This window comes from Canis lupus, chromosome 29 (genome assembly GCF_011100685.1).
Source record: "Canis lupus familiaris isolate Mischka breed German Shepherd chromosome 29, alternate assembly UU_Cfam_GSD_1.0, whole genome shotgun sequence".
Lineage (NCBI taxonomy): Eukaryota > Metazoa > Chordata > Mammalia > Carnivora > Canidae > Canis > Canis lupus.
Window position 1 is genome coordinate 4,005,697 of NC_049250.1, and position 16,896 is coordinate 4,022,592.

Sequence of the window (16,896 nt, forward strand, 5' to 3'; positions counted from 1 at the left end):
CACCCGCTGCGGGCAGCGAAGCAGCCGGAGCGGCGGCGGCGGGGGGCGGGGGGCGGGGGGCGGGAGAGGGGGGCGGCCCGGGCGTGCGGACCCGAGCCCGGCCCACGACACGCGGCGCGGCTCCGGGGAGCGGCCCCTGGCCAACGGGCGGCGGGGGCGGCGGGGGCGGCGGAGCGCGGCGGGGGCGGCGGGGGGCGCACTGGCTCCCGCGAGGCGGCTCCCGGCGCGTTAGGCGAGCCCAGCCCTAGCCCCCGGCGGTGCCCTGGACGCGCACGTCCTTTATTTACTGAATCGACGCGGAACAGCGTCTCCTTGCGTTCGGCGACGTCAGCAGCTCCCACCGGGCAGGCCGGGTTCCGACCGCAGCTCTAGGCCCCCCTTGCCCTTCCCTGCCCCAAAGTCCGCTTTCAGGTACGGGTTCATTCCCTCTTCTGCAGTCTTCACTCACGAGATCGAGACCAGCCACGTCTGCTGCTTCCGCGAGGGCTCAGAGCCGCACCTGGACCCCGCCCGGCTCGAGACCAGCACGCCCCCGGCACCAGGTGTCGCCGGCCGCGGTCACGGGGTGAGCAGCCCCGATGAGCAGCCCCGAGGGCACCGGCCGAAGACGGACTTCGGGAAGTGCGCGAGGCTTCTGGCCACTCTGGACAGGTGCTTAGGGAAGGTTTTTAGTGCATCCTCAAAGACTAAGATTTTTCAGACATATCTTACCCCTAAACTAGCACTTTAAAAAATGGAAAAGTAGTAGAAAAACAAATTCCAGCTTGGGATGGTCCAATCTTGGTAACAACCCCAGATGACCATGACTGCAGACCTAGTTTTGCCAAACGTTATCAACCTTATGAGGAAAAAGAAATCCATTTGCCTTTCCAGTAGTTTTTCAAGCCCTTAACATTCCACTGTGGGTGAATACTGCCCTCTTTTGGCAAAACGTTCAAACTTAAATATGTGGGGTTTTATTATTTTATTAAAATCCAGAGATCAGAAGAAATAACCTCTATGAAAAAGAATGACTTTAAAATAAACCAGGTATGCTTGACATTGTCCATGCTTATTTTATTTCCTAAGTATTGCAATAAACTAAAAAAGGTAATTTCTTCCTTTCAATCCCATGCCTTACAATTACTATGCTTTTGCCTTGTGCATACAAGTTTGTGCACTGTTTTCAGTTCAAAACACAATTATTAGCTTGTATTCATAGAGCATTTTTCCAGGATAGACTATGCACTCTCTACTTTAGAAAAACCCTAAGCTGCCATTAAATGAAAAAAAATCTGATTACCTCTTGGGATACACGGCTAAGAGCTGCAAGCAAGGCACGGGGAACCCCATGAATGGCACGGCCACTGCAGATGCGAGATTCTTCTCTGGAGTGCCTCAGGACAACCCTCCCACAGAAAAGTATTATTAAATATGTTAAATACTATGAATATATTTTTCAGATGCATCAATATGTTAAGTTAAAGATACACACACGAGTCCAAAAATGAAGGGAAAATGAGAAGTTATTGGCAAGATAACTAAACACCAAAGGCTGGCTCACCTTGATAGTATTTGCTCAACCAAGTAAAAGAAACAGATCTGGGGATAGCAGGGTTACAGAAAGGAGAAGAAAAAGCCTTTTTCCTAAGTGGAGGGTCTTAACTGGAAAACCTCTATTTTCATCAAGTTCATTACGGATGAACTAGAAATAATCCACATTACCCCCTGCCCCCATCCACCCAGAGAACACAAGAAAAACTGCCTGTTTCAAACTTTCTATGGGGAGAAAGGGATTAAAAAAAAAAACAAAAAAAAACACCTCCCTGGAGATGTAGTATTTCCAAATTAGCTTTTAAAATAGAATTTAAAAAGATGCACTAGGTGACCACCAACCCCAAAACATGCTATAGGAGTATCAAACCAAATGGACTTTAAAGTGAAAAATATTAAAGAGGGTTCCCACATAATGTTAAAGGCCCAAACAGACGTAGCAAACCGAAAGTGTAGCATCATTGCATCAAAATATACAAACAAAAAATCCAAACAACTACAATGAACTGACATTCTGCCATCCAAGTGAGAGGTTTTGCTAAAAAACACAAGAGCATACAAAAAAAGTTTAGACTGTATTAGATTTGAATACAATCAAAAATTTGATTCAGAAGACATTTACAGAATACTATACCGAACAACAAAATATATATTCTTTCAAAGGACACCAAGGCATTTATTAAAAATGACTATATATGGGCAATAAAACGAGAAACAAGGTTGCTCTTGTTCATTGCTTCTATTCAATACTGTACTGGAGGTCCCAACCAGCATATCTGGCAAAATTAAAAAAAAAAAAAAAAAAAAACACCCAAAGGAAAAAATAAACTGTCTTTATAAAGATGATTAATCACAAGATGGTAGGATTTAAGTAATGTACAAAAATCAAGAATGGAGCAAAATATAATTTTAACAAACAATGCAATAGCATTGAAAAATACAAAATATTTACACATAAATCAAGACATCTGAAACAGAATTAGGTACCTTTAGTAAGACATTGAATAAGATATAAATAAAAGGAGAGAAGTACCCTATTCATGGATTGGAGGATTCCATATCATAAACATGTTAATTCTCACACAAATTGATTTATAAATTCAGTGATCCCAAAATGATTGTGTAAAAGTAATCTGAGAAGTGGATTGTAATGTCTATCAAAGTCAAATGATTCAAGAATAGCCAAGAAATACCTTAAGTTTAAATTAAAGGAGCTTATCTCACTACAGCAGGAATTATTGTAAATCTATTTAAGACTGTAGTTTTAGCACAGGGATCCATAAATTGACTAACGAAATAGAAAAGAAAATCTAGACACAAAGCACAAACATACAAAAATGTATGACAACACTGTAGATCAGAAGAGGAAAATGGGACTTTTCAAAAAATGGTGTTGAAACAGTTGATCAAAAAAGTAAGAAAAAAGAAAGTATTGTTTCTCACTTTAGACAAAGATCAACAGTATGTGTAAGACTTAAATGTGAAAGACAAAAATCACAACTTTTAAAGAAAATATAGGCTAATATTTTCATGATTCTGGATTGAGGTTGTGTGAAGATGAATGTGACACAATTAAAATTGAAAATTCTAATTCATGAAAGACGCCACAAACAGAATGAGAACAGAAACCACAAGCTAATGAAAGATATCTGTAGTAGATGTAACTGACAATGGGTTAATAGCCAGACTACATAAGGAACCATACAAGCCAATTTCTTTAAAAGAAACTACCCAATAAAACATTTCCAAGACTTGAATGTAAACTTTATAGAAAGGAGATGTAAACCAAGAAACACTCAAAAATGTACAAAACCTCCTTAATAAGTAACAAAGCCTCTATAACACTTCACACTCGAAACAGGCAAAAAATTGCTATCAAATGTAGGTAGGGTTATGGAATAACTGGAATGTTTAAACACTGCAGGAAGGAACATACTGTTACACTATTCAGGGAGATATACTTGCACCATCCATGAAAGTGAATATAAACATATTCTGTGATCCAGTAATTTTATTCCTTGATGCACACCCTATGAAGACTCTTGCACACAATACAGCCACAAGACATGTTGAAGAATGTTGACAACCGAACTATTTGATGTAACAACAAACGTCCATCAATAGTAGAATGAATAATTAAAATGAGTTGTGGATGTAACGTAACCATATACAACATGGAACAATCTCAGAAAGGCAATGTGGAGTGAAAAAAAAATCCTGCAGAATACATACAGTATGATTCCACTTGTATAAAGTTAAATATATATGAAGCCAAATGATATACTGTTTAGAGATTCAAACCTATGTGCTGAAGCTATAGCAAAAGGCAAAGTTATGATAAACACAAAAGGAATACCCCAGATAGTAATTAAGAGAAGATTAAGAAGGGGCACACAAGTCATGGTGATGCCAGTAATCAAATCTAGTAGTAGGTACACATGTGTACCTACATGTACACTGAATTATTATTCCTTGTGTTTTGCATGTATCTTCTAAATATCCTTCACATCTACTTAATACTTAATAAAAACAAATTTAAAAAAAAACCTACACTGTCTTCAGAGGTGGCAACAGTCAAAAGGAAGTAAGATGTCCAAATACAAACAATTGGGTATAATACTTCAAGCATATATCCATAGGTATATTGAGATTTTCTAAATTAAAAAGAAAAAGAAAGAAAGCCAGACTACTGGAGAACAAAATTTAATTATATGCAACTGTTTATTTGAAATAGTTTTCAGTCTTCAAATGATTTCATAGGCTTTGCTTCACTTTTAGCCTCTCAAACAGCTAGAAACCAACACCTAACATTTTTTACATTTTGACCATTATGTATGCTATCTTAATGACATTTTCTTTATTAAGACTGGAACCAAACATGTTAACCAATAAGAGGTGTAGATTTAAATCATCTTCTTGGTAGTAACGGTGCTGTTGACAGTTTGTCAGATTTATCAGATGCTGGACACTATTTCAAGCCATCTCCATCTAGCGATTTGACTTAGGAAAATCATGTTATCTCCCTACCCCTACTTTCTTTTTGTAAAATAATTAGATTAGATTATTTCTATTGTTTTATCTGGCTGCTAAAATCCTTTTAATATAACCCTCATCATTTTCAATTAACTTTACTTCACCTTTATTTGTTACTTCTCCACCTATAAAGCATAATTATCCATACTCAAGTAACCATGAATTAAAAAATACACACAAACCCAAAATATTCTTAATCATTCTAATATATTCCCATTAACAGATAAAAGGGCTTTTCACTTGAATTTTCATTTTTTATTTCTACTTCTTTATTTAAAGTCAATGATAAAGTCACAACTGTAAAATGAATGAATGCATTTAAAAACACAAATGATACATTTCAATGACAAAAAAATATGTAATGATAATGGGAATCTACTGTATACACTTTGCTAAGGTCAACAAAATAAAAGACCATTTGAACAAATCAATCTTCAAATATGTCCTTGACAAAAACTCTCTTTTGAATAGTAAAATCATCATTTAAGAATATTTATGTTTACATAACTGAACACTAGCTCCAAAACCAACAAAGTGTGTAGAGGGCAGCCAAAGGAAGGGTGCTGGATAAAAATACGTAGATACTAGATAAAAATATGTGGGTACCAGGAACTTGATATTAAGCTTCTAAAACTAACAATTTAAAATAAAATGAGTATTCCTAACATGACAATTGTATAAAACTATTTTTTCCTTGATAGAAATGAGATGGGATATTTCTTTATAGTAACAGCTTAGTAATCATCTAAAAAAAAAAAATGTGGAGATACATGTAGCCCCAAGTCACTGGTATAAAACAAATACCTTCTTCCATGAAATTATCTTTCAATTACTAAAATAGTCTAATTTACTTGGGAGAATTCATCCTTAGAATATTTCAGACAGTTATTTTAAATATGTAGAATTACCAGATCTGAGATTTTTGAAACCATCTGTGTTTTACTAATAGTTAAATCTTTCAAGAGCTAATAATCCTTTTACTATACATCAACTGGGTTTCCTTAAATGTATTTGATCAACTACTGAAATAGTGATGCTGGTGGTAGTGATACTCTCAAATTTTTCCTTTTAAAAAATACATAATCCATGTGACACTTCCTTAACAAGGAATGACTGTTTTCAAGGAAAGAAACCAAAAATGGCATTTACTACCTCTTTTATCACTGATAAGCTATAACAGTCAAATGATGGATAGTTTATGTGGTATTAAGAAAAAAGTGAAAATCATTATAATTTTAGCAAAAAAACAAAACAAACCCCCCCACACACACCATGAGAAGTTAAATGAGCACAACATAGGTCCCAAAGGTTAAACTTATGATTCTGAACACAATTTTCAAAGCAAAAGGCATCTACATACAATTTCTGTGAATATCTCATACACTACAAAGATGAATTCAAAGCAAATGTAGGCTAGCTCAGTCCTACCTTGTCAAAGACAAATATTCAAATGAACTAGGAGTTCCATTTGCTAAAGTGCACCTGCTGACCAAATCTGCTCTGGTCCTGCCTCTGAGCACAACCTAAGAAAGAGGCCATTACCCACATTTACTCCCTGTTTGCGCTGTCAACAGTCATACAGAACAATGGGTTTTCTTTTTTAAACCAAATACTGTATAAAGCACAGCGGATAACAGAAAAACCAAACCTAAATATACTATCTTCTAAAACTCCAGCAAGTAAGATAACCTCATTATTTTTAAATACTGAAAATGTAAAGGGTCCACACAAATTAAGAACTGTATTAGGTATATACTTTTTATTTAATACTCACTTGATGTGCTCTTAAAATCTCTATGAGAGAAGCAGATAGTTTCCCCATATCTTTTGGCAATAGATTCAAAAGCAAAAGTAGCAGTGCTGTTGAATTTCACGAAATGTTTTTTGTTTTTGTTTTTGTTTTTTAAAGCTAAATTATTCAGTATCTGTATTGTTATTGCACTCATGTATTGCCCGGAATACTACAGCGACTCAGCAATAGTGATTGCAACAAAGTAAGGTCAGTGGTCTATACGGCATTTGATTTCCTGATTAGAAAAGAAAGTTTTCATAGAGGAAATGCAAACAACTGCAATTCAAAAATCAGTATATGCTTAACAATTATTTAACCTTATACAAAATTAAATGTAAGCCTCAGCACTACAAATCTGTAAGGAACCAGAAAAGGATTTACAGTACACAAATCTTGAGTATTGTTGCATTCCACTCTTGAAGTCACTCTGAGTTAAAACAGCATTTTTTTCCAAGATTTAAAGAAAAATATATTTTATAAAAGGGATTCTTTTTATTTACTGAATACATCATTTTTATTACTAAGACAAAAACAAATTATACTTTTATCACTATAATTCGCACTGATGAAAGAATTCTCTTTTAACTCCTAACAAATGCTACATTTTCAAGACCAAAGGAATTATCAGTAGGCATTCTTTCTTCTTGATCTAAGTTATTTTTCTCTAAAATATGTCAAGTAAGCCTTTAAAGATTCAGGGAGGGGAAGTTTCATGATTTTTTCTCTCAGTAAATTCTGAGGTGGCTCCTCGGGCTTCATGGCTTCACTGTGATCTTTCTCTTCCTCTTCTTTATCTTCTTCCATTTTTTCATCCTCCTCACTGTCTAGAGGCTGAGGAATAAGCTGATTACCCACAAATACGTAAGTATTAATTCTCTGTTTAACCCTCTTTCTTTTTCTTTTGGGTGGAGCCCTCTGAGGAATCCCCTTGGCCTGCATCTCATCATTTATGAAATTTCTAAGTGTACGTCGAATATAAATACGAGCCAAGTCCTGTAGATTCCTGACAGCACAGGGGGCTAAAAAACAAAAACAAAAACAAAACACACACATAAAACATAAAAAAGTAAAACATTATGTATTTGTTCATTTCTTCACAGAACAAAACAAGTATTTCTTAGCAAACATTAGAAAACACAGAAAGTATAAAAACTCTGACGCCATCTAACAAAGACTTCAAGGCACTTACTAAATGCCAGGCCACTATTCTAAATTCTGTGGACAGTGGGAAAGTTTCTATGTACAGATATGTGTATATGTATATTCCCATACCTGCATAAAAATTCTTTGAAAGAATAAATAAGAGCTTAGAAACAGGCTACATGAGAATAAAGTATTTAGGGAACAAGAATAGAAGGGAGTTTTTATACTACATATCTTTTTTATACTTTTTGATACAAAAGTGATCTATTCTACACACTCAAATAAAGGCAACATTTGAGCTGTCTCAGTCTGAGCTTTAAAGCTCTTACACACACACACACACATACACACACACAATTTTTCTCTGTTAATCAGCAAGTAGAACTGGTTCATAGGCAAAGAGACACCACAAATCATGCTGTAAATAATAACCCAAATAATAATAACCCAAGAACACACTGCAGATTTCCTCAATTTATTGATGTTTACTTCTACCGAACACATCACAGTTGGACCCTATCCTGTCGTTTCACTCCTGTCTCCCACAAATCTATAAATGCATAAGCCCTAGAACACACATTCTTCTCTGTAGCCTGTTCCAATACTTTATAAAGAAAGAAATTAATTCTCTATCCCAGTAAGTTTCCATTCCTATGGAAATGAAACCATCATTAAGGGTTCTTCTCAAATGCCTCAACAATATAAAACATAACCCTCCTCCACTTAAACAGCATGAAAAATCTTCATTTATTTTTTATTTCTTTACTTTTGGTAGTCTTTTCTGGATACTTACCTTGGAAACTTTTTTATTATAACCAATGAAATCCTGCCTTCTTTAGTAACTCTGGTACGCGGTTCTCTCCCTACCGTCAGACTATAAGCTCCAGGAGTGAGGGCCACAGCATTTCCTGTTTGTGCTCCCCACAGGGCCCTGGAGGCACTAGGCTTGCACAGTACATCATCCTGTCCAAGGCTCAGAGCACCTCCTGTGTTCTGAACACCAGATCCTATCACAAATTGCATACACCCTGCAGTAGGAGATAGTTTTTGCTTGTTTGTTTTTAAACTCCAGTTTTTCAGACTGATTCAAAGACCTCTTAGCACAGGCCTAAATGGCCAACTACAAAATCTTTTCTTCAAACTATCTTTTTTCAACTCCCTACTGAATACTGGAATAGAAAAGAATTCCAAAGAACCATACTGGATATGCCTATTGGAAACTGTTCTACTGCCTGTGCCTGCCCCCAGCTGTATGAGATGGAAACTGAAACAACATATAACAATTTGAGTTCAAGTCCTGCTTCCGTCAGTGATGAAGTTTTGTGAGCACTGGTAAAAACATGTGACATACCATCCCTTATATGCTAAAATGTGTAAAATACTACCTGCTCTGCCTACCTCCTAAAACTGTTTAAGTTGTTTCACATTCACTCAATACCTAAAGGTAAATGCAAAAAGCCCTAAAAGGTAAATGAGCTTAGCATATTCAAGGAGCTGAAAGAAGGCTAGCATAGATAAAGTTCAGAGCAGGAAGAAACAGTAAGAGGTATAATCATGGATGGCCTTGCAGGCCTTGGTCAAAAAAAAAAACAAAAAACAAAAAACAAAAACAAAAAACGTGCCCTGTTTTGGCCATGCAGCTACTCAAGGGTTTTTAAAAAGCAGGGTCATAATGCAATGAAAATGGCACTCAGGCTCCTCTGTGAATATGGATCATAAAGAGAAGGAGCAGGAGATCAGGTGGGAACACTCCAGTAATCCACCTGAGATCTGACCACACTCTGATGCAGATGGGAGTGAGGAAGATGGCAGTAAAAATGCACAGAAGTGGACAAATTTGAAACACATTTTGAAGACAGGATGGACAAGGGATTGGTTGTAGAATTTTAGCCCATACAAAAATGCTAATGTCAATTACTGACATGACAAAGAGGAAGGAGGAAGAGTGTAGTTGGTGAGAAGAAAATAAAAATTTTGTTCTGTGTTAAATCTGAAATGTCTGTTACATTTCCTGAATGGAGATTTCAGGAAGAAAAACAACAGGGACATACTAATCACCATTTTGGCATGTTATGGGCAATAATACACTTTATACTAAGTGAGGAAAAGAGGTAAAATAACTTGATACCGGTCACAGAGCTCATAAGTGACAGGAGTTGGGATCTGAACATGGACATTTAACTGCAAACTCTATGCTCCTGCCCAACCACAAGCAGCTGAATCATGACCTTGGGACTCAGGGGCAAGGTCAGGGCTGGGGATAGAAATCTGGGAGCCACCAGCCTCTCCCTGAGCACCCAAGAGGGAGTGTAGACAGAGAAGAATGGACTAAGTGAGCTCTGAAAAAGCAGGGGCATGAGGAAGCTGGGAGAATAAATCTATAAAAGAGTTTTAGAAATTATAAAAAAAGCTAAGAAATAGAGCTATAATTAGTCTTTTCAGCTGGTCTTTATTCTTGAACCTCTCTCACATTTTTGGTACTCTCTTTTCACACGTTAATTATGTTCCTCCTCTGCCAACATTGCTATTCCAAGGACACTGTTAGAATTATGAACCTTTCAATCCTAAACTGTCAGAATACTTAACTTCATAAAGAACCAACTAGACCCAGAATGGAAAAGGATTCAGACTTTACTTAAATCCCAAAATAGTATTCACAGGAGCTGCATTTAAGTTTTTCTGAATGATACAAAAACTTTTAGATAATTCTCAGTCCTAGTTATTCAAAAGTCCCCCATATTTTCTATGCTTTAACATTCACTTGTTTCTAATGCTTCCAGTTATGAGATAAGGATTTAATGGACTAGACAATGCTAATCCTGATTGCTATTAAAATTTTATTTTGAATTAAAGCTTTCACTTCAAAATTATAATTAAGGTTATCCCTAACACACACACATAAGCTTTGTTTCCCAAAAGGTAGTCTCATAAAGATTTCATAGGAACCTAGCACTCAGCACTTTCATTTTTATTTATTAATAAAAATTGAAAAGGGCATTATATTTAGGTCAAACTCACAAAAGTGATGATTTGGGGCCATTTTTAACCTTCAAAAACAGCAACTTCATATAGCTCAAAGTGATTCAGTGCCACAATTTCTTAGGTCTCTTTTGTCCCTTGTGACTTATAAGAAATATAGATTTGGCTTCTCATTCCTGACACAGAGCTCTGAAAACACTTGGAATTATCTAAGTGATAAGAGCATAGCAGATTCCTTCCAACCACACCTGAGTTTACATTAATGAGGCAACTTTTGGTAAGCCCCAGAGGATGCTGGGCTGGTTGCCAGGGGAACCAACCATGGGATTAGAGGACTGGAACTTCCACTACCCTCTGGGAGGGGAAAAGAGGCTGGACGTTGAGTTCATCATAAGTGGCCAATCAAACTCTATAAAAAGCCTTAACCGAAAGGGTGCAAAGAGAGCTTCCGGGTTGATGAACACAGAAAAGTACCAAGGAGGCGGTGCACCTAGAGAAGGCATGGAAGCTCTTGTCCTTCTCATAAATCAATCAATTCCAACTGGTTGTGTGTTGGATCCTTTGATAATAAAAACCTGGTAATCTAATAAGTAAACTGTTTTCCTGGGTTCTGTAAGCCACTCCAACAAATTTCTGATTTACAGCCAGGCAATCAGAAACACAAGTGAAAACTCATACTTGTGATTGACTGGTGTCTCAAGCTGGAGGAGGAGTGGGCAGCCTTGTGAGGTAGAGCCCTTTAAGCCTTCAAGGTCTATGCTAATACCAGCTAGTGTCAGAATGGAGTTAGATCACAGGACACCTAGTTGGTGTCCACAAAGAATTGTAGAATTGCTTGGTGTGGAAAAACCCACACATCTGGAATAAAGAAAGATGTACCTACTGGGTGGTGTATAGAGAAAACAGTTTTTCTTTAGTTGGTAGAGAGTTTTTTCCTCTTTCCTTTCACCCTTTCTAAAGGGCCGGCCCTGAACTTAAAGCAGTTGCTTTTTTTTGTTTTGTTTTGTTTTTGTTTTTGTTTTTTTTATAATGTTGTATACTCCTCCAAAAACAAATAGTACTTTAAGGTGAATCAAAAGTAGTGATAAATAAACTTCAGGAAAAGTTCTAACTACATTTTAGTAACTATTTATATGGGCAATTTCACAGCTACAAAATACATTTGGCAAAAGATTTGCACGTGTATGTTTTTAGTTTTTTTGCTAACATTCTTTATTTTAATCCCCTATAATTAATGAAATAATGTTTCTAAACAGAAAGCAATTTTAAGCAAGAAAAGGAAACGTTCTTATTTTCCAAACATCCTATTAAATTTTGACAAATAATATTTTCAGAACATTTTTCATTCTGTGAACATTATTCATAGTGAAGCCTTTATTCTTTATAAAATCATAATTCCCGACTTATTTTTATAAATTTCTATTGGGAGTTGATAATTTTTTTATTATAGAAACTTTCAAGTATACACAAGAGAGTTAATAACAACTTCAACAACTATCCCTTCTAGCTCATCTTCCTTCATCAACACTGCCATTTCCTCTTCCCATCCCTACCACATTATTCTGATGAAAATTCAGACAGGTCATTTAAATACTTCAGAGGCATGATAGATACTTGTTTCTTAATTTAGGCCTGTCTTCCATTCTATGCCTTTTAACCAATTTATCCCTACTTTACATTCACAACCATGTCAATCAACCCAACCAACAACAGTCTTATTAACTACCTAAATCTGTTTATATTGACATCCTTAAAATGAGAAAGAACAAAATTGCCTATTATCATCCATGCCATTCATAACTATGCCATGTAAAATCACACTTATAAAATACAGTTTTCTAAAGGACACTAAACTAGGAAAACTGTCATAATGAGGAATGCTCAGACTGCAACAGTGTCTGTTAGACAGTAACACACCAGTAAATGGCTGATGCACAGAAATGTACAGGGGCTTCTGTAAGGACACTTCTATATCCTTACAGAAACACATCATGCTTATGGTTAAGGTGGGCCATTGTCAAGACCAAACTGTGTTACGATTGTTTTCATTACCTCTCTTTATGTGACTCTCTAATCAGTTATGATAGGTTAAAGAAAACTGTCATAAATAACCTGTAATTCTAATGTCTGGAAAACAGGAAGGAGTAAATAGTTTTGTTATTATTATGCTCTTTGCAAGGAGTTTTTGATAACAAGTATTTGATAACAACAGTATGACGTAGTCTACTGTATAGTATAGCCCATACTATATGGTAACTACATACATGTATATATATATACAGGTATGTGTGTGTACAGTCTAACAAAAAGTATACTTTATTGAAATAATTATATCATGCATGTGAATACAAGTGACAGTTACTCGATTTTGGCGCTAAAAAGAAGTTCCTTTTAGTCCCATAGCACATACAATCACATGTCTCTCTCTGAACAGACAGGAAGGAAGTTTAAATTTAACATTCTAGCAGAGTAACTTTACCTTTCCAATAGAATCAATCTTTTTGATAATCCTTTGGTTGTCTTAATCATTCTTATTTTTAATTTTTCATATACTCCAGTTTCCTTTCATAAGGAAGTTTTGTTTTGTTTTTTAAAGATTTTATTTATTTATTCACAGGAGACAAGAGAGACAGAAACAGAGACATAGGCAGAGGGAGAAGCAGGCTCCCCATGCAGGGAACCCGATGTGGGACTCGATCCCAGGACTCCAGGATCACACCCTGAGTTGGAAGGCAGACGCTCAACCGCTGAGCCACCCAGTCGTCCCTATAAGGAAGTTTTAAGTGGTTTTGTTATGTCATTTTTGTAAGCAGCATACAGTAGCAACAAGTATGTTTGGAAAAAATGGCTGATTAACACTTTCTGAATTGTGAAAGGCTCAAAAGTTTTTTAGAACTGAAGGCCTGATTTCTTTCTAAATGAGATTAAAATTAAGAGCACCGTGTCAGAATTTATGAATCTTATGAAAATGAAGAGAGTGGTCAATAAGTCTCCTTTGATGGCAGCTCCTATTAGAGAAGAATGCTAGTAAGCCCTGTCCTGGGCTTCTGGGGAAGAGATCTCCCTGTCACTGACATTTGCTGCAGAGCTACCTGGGTCTCTGCATCACAACACACCTTCTTCCCCAAGGCAGGAGGAGTGGCCTATACAGTTTGTGTGTAAAAAACATCTGGTCATATGTGGCTCCATCCTTTCCTTTCTCTTTTCCTCTGTTTACAAGCATACTCATTAAGCTCTGCTCACCTGTACTGACAGAGTAAGCCTACACGATGGGAGGTTGCCCAGCACTGCCTTAGCTGGGTGGATAGTCAGACTACGTCTATTAGAAAGTAACACATCAGTAAATAGCTGGTGCACAGAAATGTACAGGGGCTTCTGTAAGGGCACTTCAATACCCTTACAGATACACATTATGCTACGATTTAGTCAGGCCACTGTCAAGACCAAACTATGTGACAGAATTGTTTTCATTACTTCTCTTTATGACTCTCTAACCAGTTATGATAAAGAAAACAGTCAAAAATAACTTGTAATTCTGACATTAAGAAAATAGGAAGGAGAAAAGAATTTAACATGCAGACCTTAGCCATATTCCCCCATCTACTTTTGTAGGTGATAAAAGTGACATTTCAATTCCTAGCTATCTGCCCACCAAGTCCATCTCTCCATTGGTAAGAACCTGAACAGGGACAAACAGACCACAAAAATCACAAAGCTCAAAAGAAGAGAAGATGAAATGAAAATAAAATTTAAAAATTAAGTATAAAGCCAGGTTCCCTGAAATAGATTCATTATTTTAAAAAGATTATTTATTTATTTATTTATTTATTTATTTATTTATTTATTTGAGAGAGAGAGAGAGAGAGAGAGAGAGAGAGAGAGAGAGAAATATCACATGGGGGAGAGGGAGAAGCAGACTCCCCCACTGAGCAGGGAGCCCGATGAGGGACTTGACACCAGAACCCTGAAATCATGACCTGAGCCGAAGGCAGACACTCAACCATATGAGCCCCTAAAATAGATTCATTTAAAAAGCAAATTAAAGGAAGAAGTCTACCATGGTAAAGTTCATTTTTGGTACAGAACTTTACTTACTGATTTTCAAAATCATAAGTCACAAACCAATTGAAGCTACTCTCATCTCTTTGTCTTTCAACTGCAGTAAGTTGATCACTCCCTTTCTTGAAATAGTTTTTTTTTTCTTGGTTTCCAACACAAACACCTCTCTCCTCACTCTTCCCACTCCTATAGCTTAAAATGTCTTTTTTCATTGATGATTTTTAATTTATATCTCCCTCATGCAGTAGGTTTGTATCTACTTGACTACCTGACACATGCATGCCAACAGAGAACTTAAATGTGGCCAGAATAAAGTATGTGATCCTCCTACACCTATTTCCAAACTATTCCATTGCCAGTCTTGCAAACAATGGTACCACCAAATAAATGATACTACTACTCAACTACCTATTCAAGGTAAAACTTTACATCCTCCTTTTTTCTTTACCACCATCTTCCATGAAGTCTACTATTTTTCTCCTTTCAAACAACTCTGTCCACACCAACACTGATTTTCCCTTTAAGTCTAGTATAATCTATCTTCTATACTCTAGCCAATGACTTTCAACTACCCTGAAATTTATTTCTGGCCTTGGAACAACCAAGTTCCTTGCAGCCCAAATAAAGGCTTTTGTGTTTGCTGTCCTACTGTACAGAAAATGCCAACAAACTTAATATAATAAATTCACAACTATAATTAATAAATTCATGTTTTCTTTGACCTGCCCCTTCTTTTCATATGTCCATGAAGGCAGCTAACAGCATCTGGTGCAAGGTAGGAGGAGCTCCAACCCACCTCCATAAAAAAGTTGAATAAATTTATTGAATATATTACTGCCTACATATTTACTTCTTCATAATTATATAGTCCATTAAATCTCAAGCATAAGAGTTGAACAATCTAAGCCACATTTCAATCAGAAAGGACCAAGAGTTACTTACGGAGTCCTACAGAATCTGGTTTGCCATTATCATTCTTACTTGGTTGTACAAGTGGAGCAAATGAAACAGCAAGGATGTTTTTACTTTCCCAAGTGTTTTGTCCAGTTCGCATAATTTGTGTTAACTATTTAAAGGGAAAAACAGAAATAGAATAGCTTAGTCCTGGAAATGTGATCATCTTATAGTCACAATTTTGCTTTAACAAAATAAATGCCAATGGTTGCTATAGTCACTTCTATTTGAATGCAATCAAATTACTTTCATTTAAATACTTACCATAAAATAATAAGGAATGACAAATATTTGCAGCTCTAGAAAGATAAGTCCATGTAAGTAGATCCAAATATGGTCTAGTGACTCATAATATTATATTTGGGCTCTGACAGCTTCTGGGGGTCTTATTTCAATCCACACCTGCCAGGGGCTCCCAAAATATATGTCTCACATAGGTTCAGTTGTTTGGTTAAAGCACTATATTAATAAAACCATGTTCTGATTATTGTTCCAAAGAGTCAATTTCTTGGTCTTCCATGATGGTAAAAAAGGCAGATTCTAATTCTAATCTCAACTTAGTATTTCAAAAATAGATTTAATTAATCACAAGAGGATTAGAAGTTTACCCACCTGGCAAAAATCCATCCCCAGTCCTTGGGAAAAAAATATTAGCTCAGTACATGGCTTGATCAAGTTGAATTAATACTTTCAATTTCTACCATAAAAGTCAGTGCATTATATTTCAGATCAGTATAATAGTATATAATTAATATTTAATAAAATACCAATGGGAAGCCATATCTTAAATGTTTGAAGATATATCTTTAACAGAAAACAGAAGATTGTTCATCTGGGAGTCTCAACTCCAGAAGCATTTGAGTAACTTTTTTCCAGGAGTGTTTTTTAATGAATGTTTTATATTATGTCTTTTTAATAACTGACAAACAATTTGCCACAGAGCACAGTACAAGGTAATGGCAAAAAACTTAACTGCAAATAACATGCTGTGATGTTAAGGGACTCCCTAAGATTATAAACTCCAAAATGATCAGGCAAGGTCCCAGTTGTCTTACACAATTTATCTTCTACTGTATAAACCACAAAGCATTTTAAACATCTCAAACAAACTTAGGTTAAAATGAGTATTACAGATTTTTTTTGAAATGCATTTTTGTACATTTTTTTTGCATTTTTGTACATTTTTAAAGTAATTTCCTTTTGAAAGATCCACCCATTTTTTAATACATCAGTATTTTCATGCATTTATTATACCTAGTAATTCTCAACCGAAGGCAAGCAAATATTTTCAAGTGAGTCAATGTAGTACTAAATGAAGAATTAAAAATTTACTTGTTTCTTCAATAGATTTAAGTAGTCCAAATCAAATCCCAAATATATTTTCTTTTTCTCATGTTCAGAGA

General features: G+C 36.2%; 1 protein-coding gene across 6 annotated transcripts in view; it reads right to left on the reverse strand.

Annotated features, from left to right (window-relative positions):
- Positions 1-4,235: 4,235 nt before the first annotated feature.
- PCMTD1 (protein-L-isoaspartate (D-aspartate) O-methyltransferase domain containing 1) overlaps positions 4,236-16,896 on the reverse strand; it is a 68,285-nt gene continuing 55,624 nt past the window's right edge. For 3 of the 6 annotated variants that reach the window (XM_038579287.1, XM_038579283.1, XM_038579288.1), the window contains 2 exons: positions 15,482-15,605; positions 4,236-7,377 (listed from right to left, as the gene is read on the reverse strand). In XM_038579287.1, coding sequence (XP_038435215.1) covers positions 7,013-7,377; positions 15,482-15,605 — 489 coding nt within the window. In that variant the 3' untranslated portion in view covers positions 4,236-7,012. The remainder of the gene's footprint in view (positions 7,378-15,481; positions 15,606-16,896) is intronic. The other 3 variants (XM_038579285.1, XM_038579284.1, XM_038579286.1) reach the window with 1 other exon arrangement.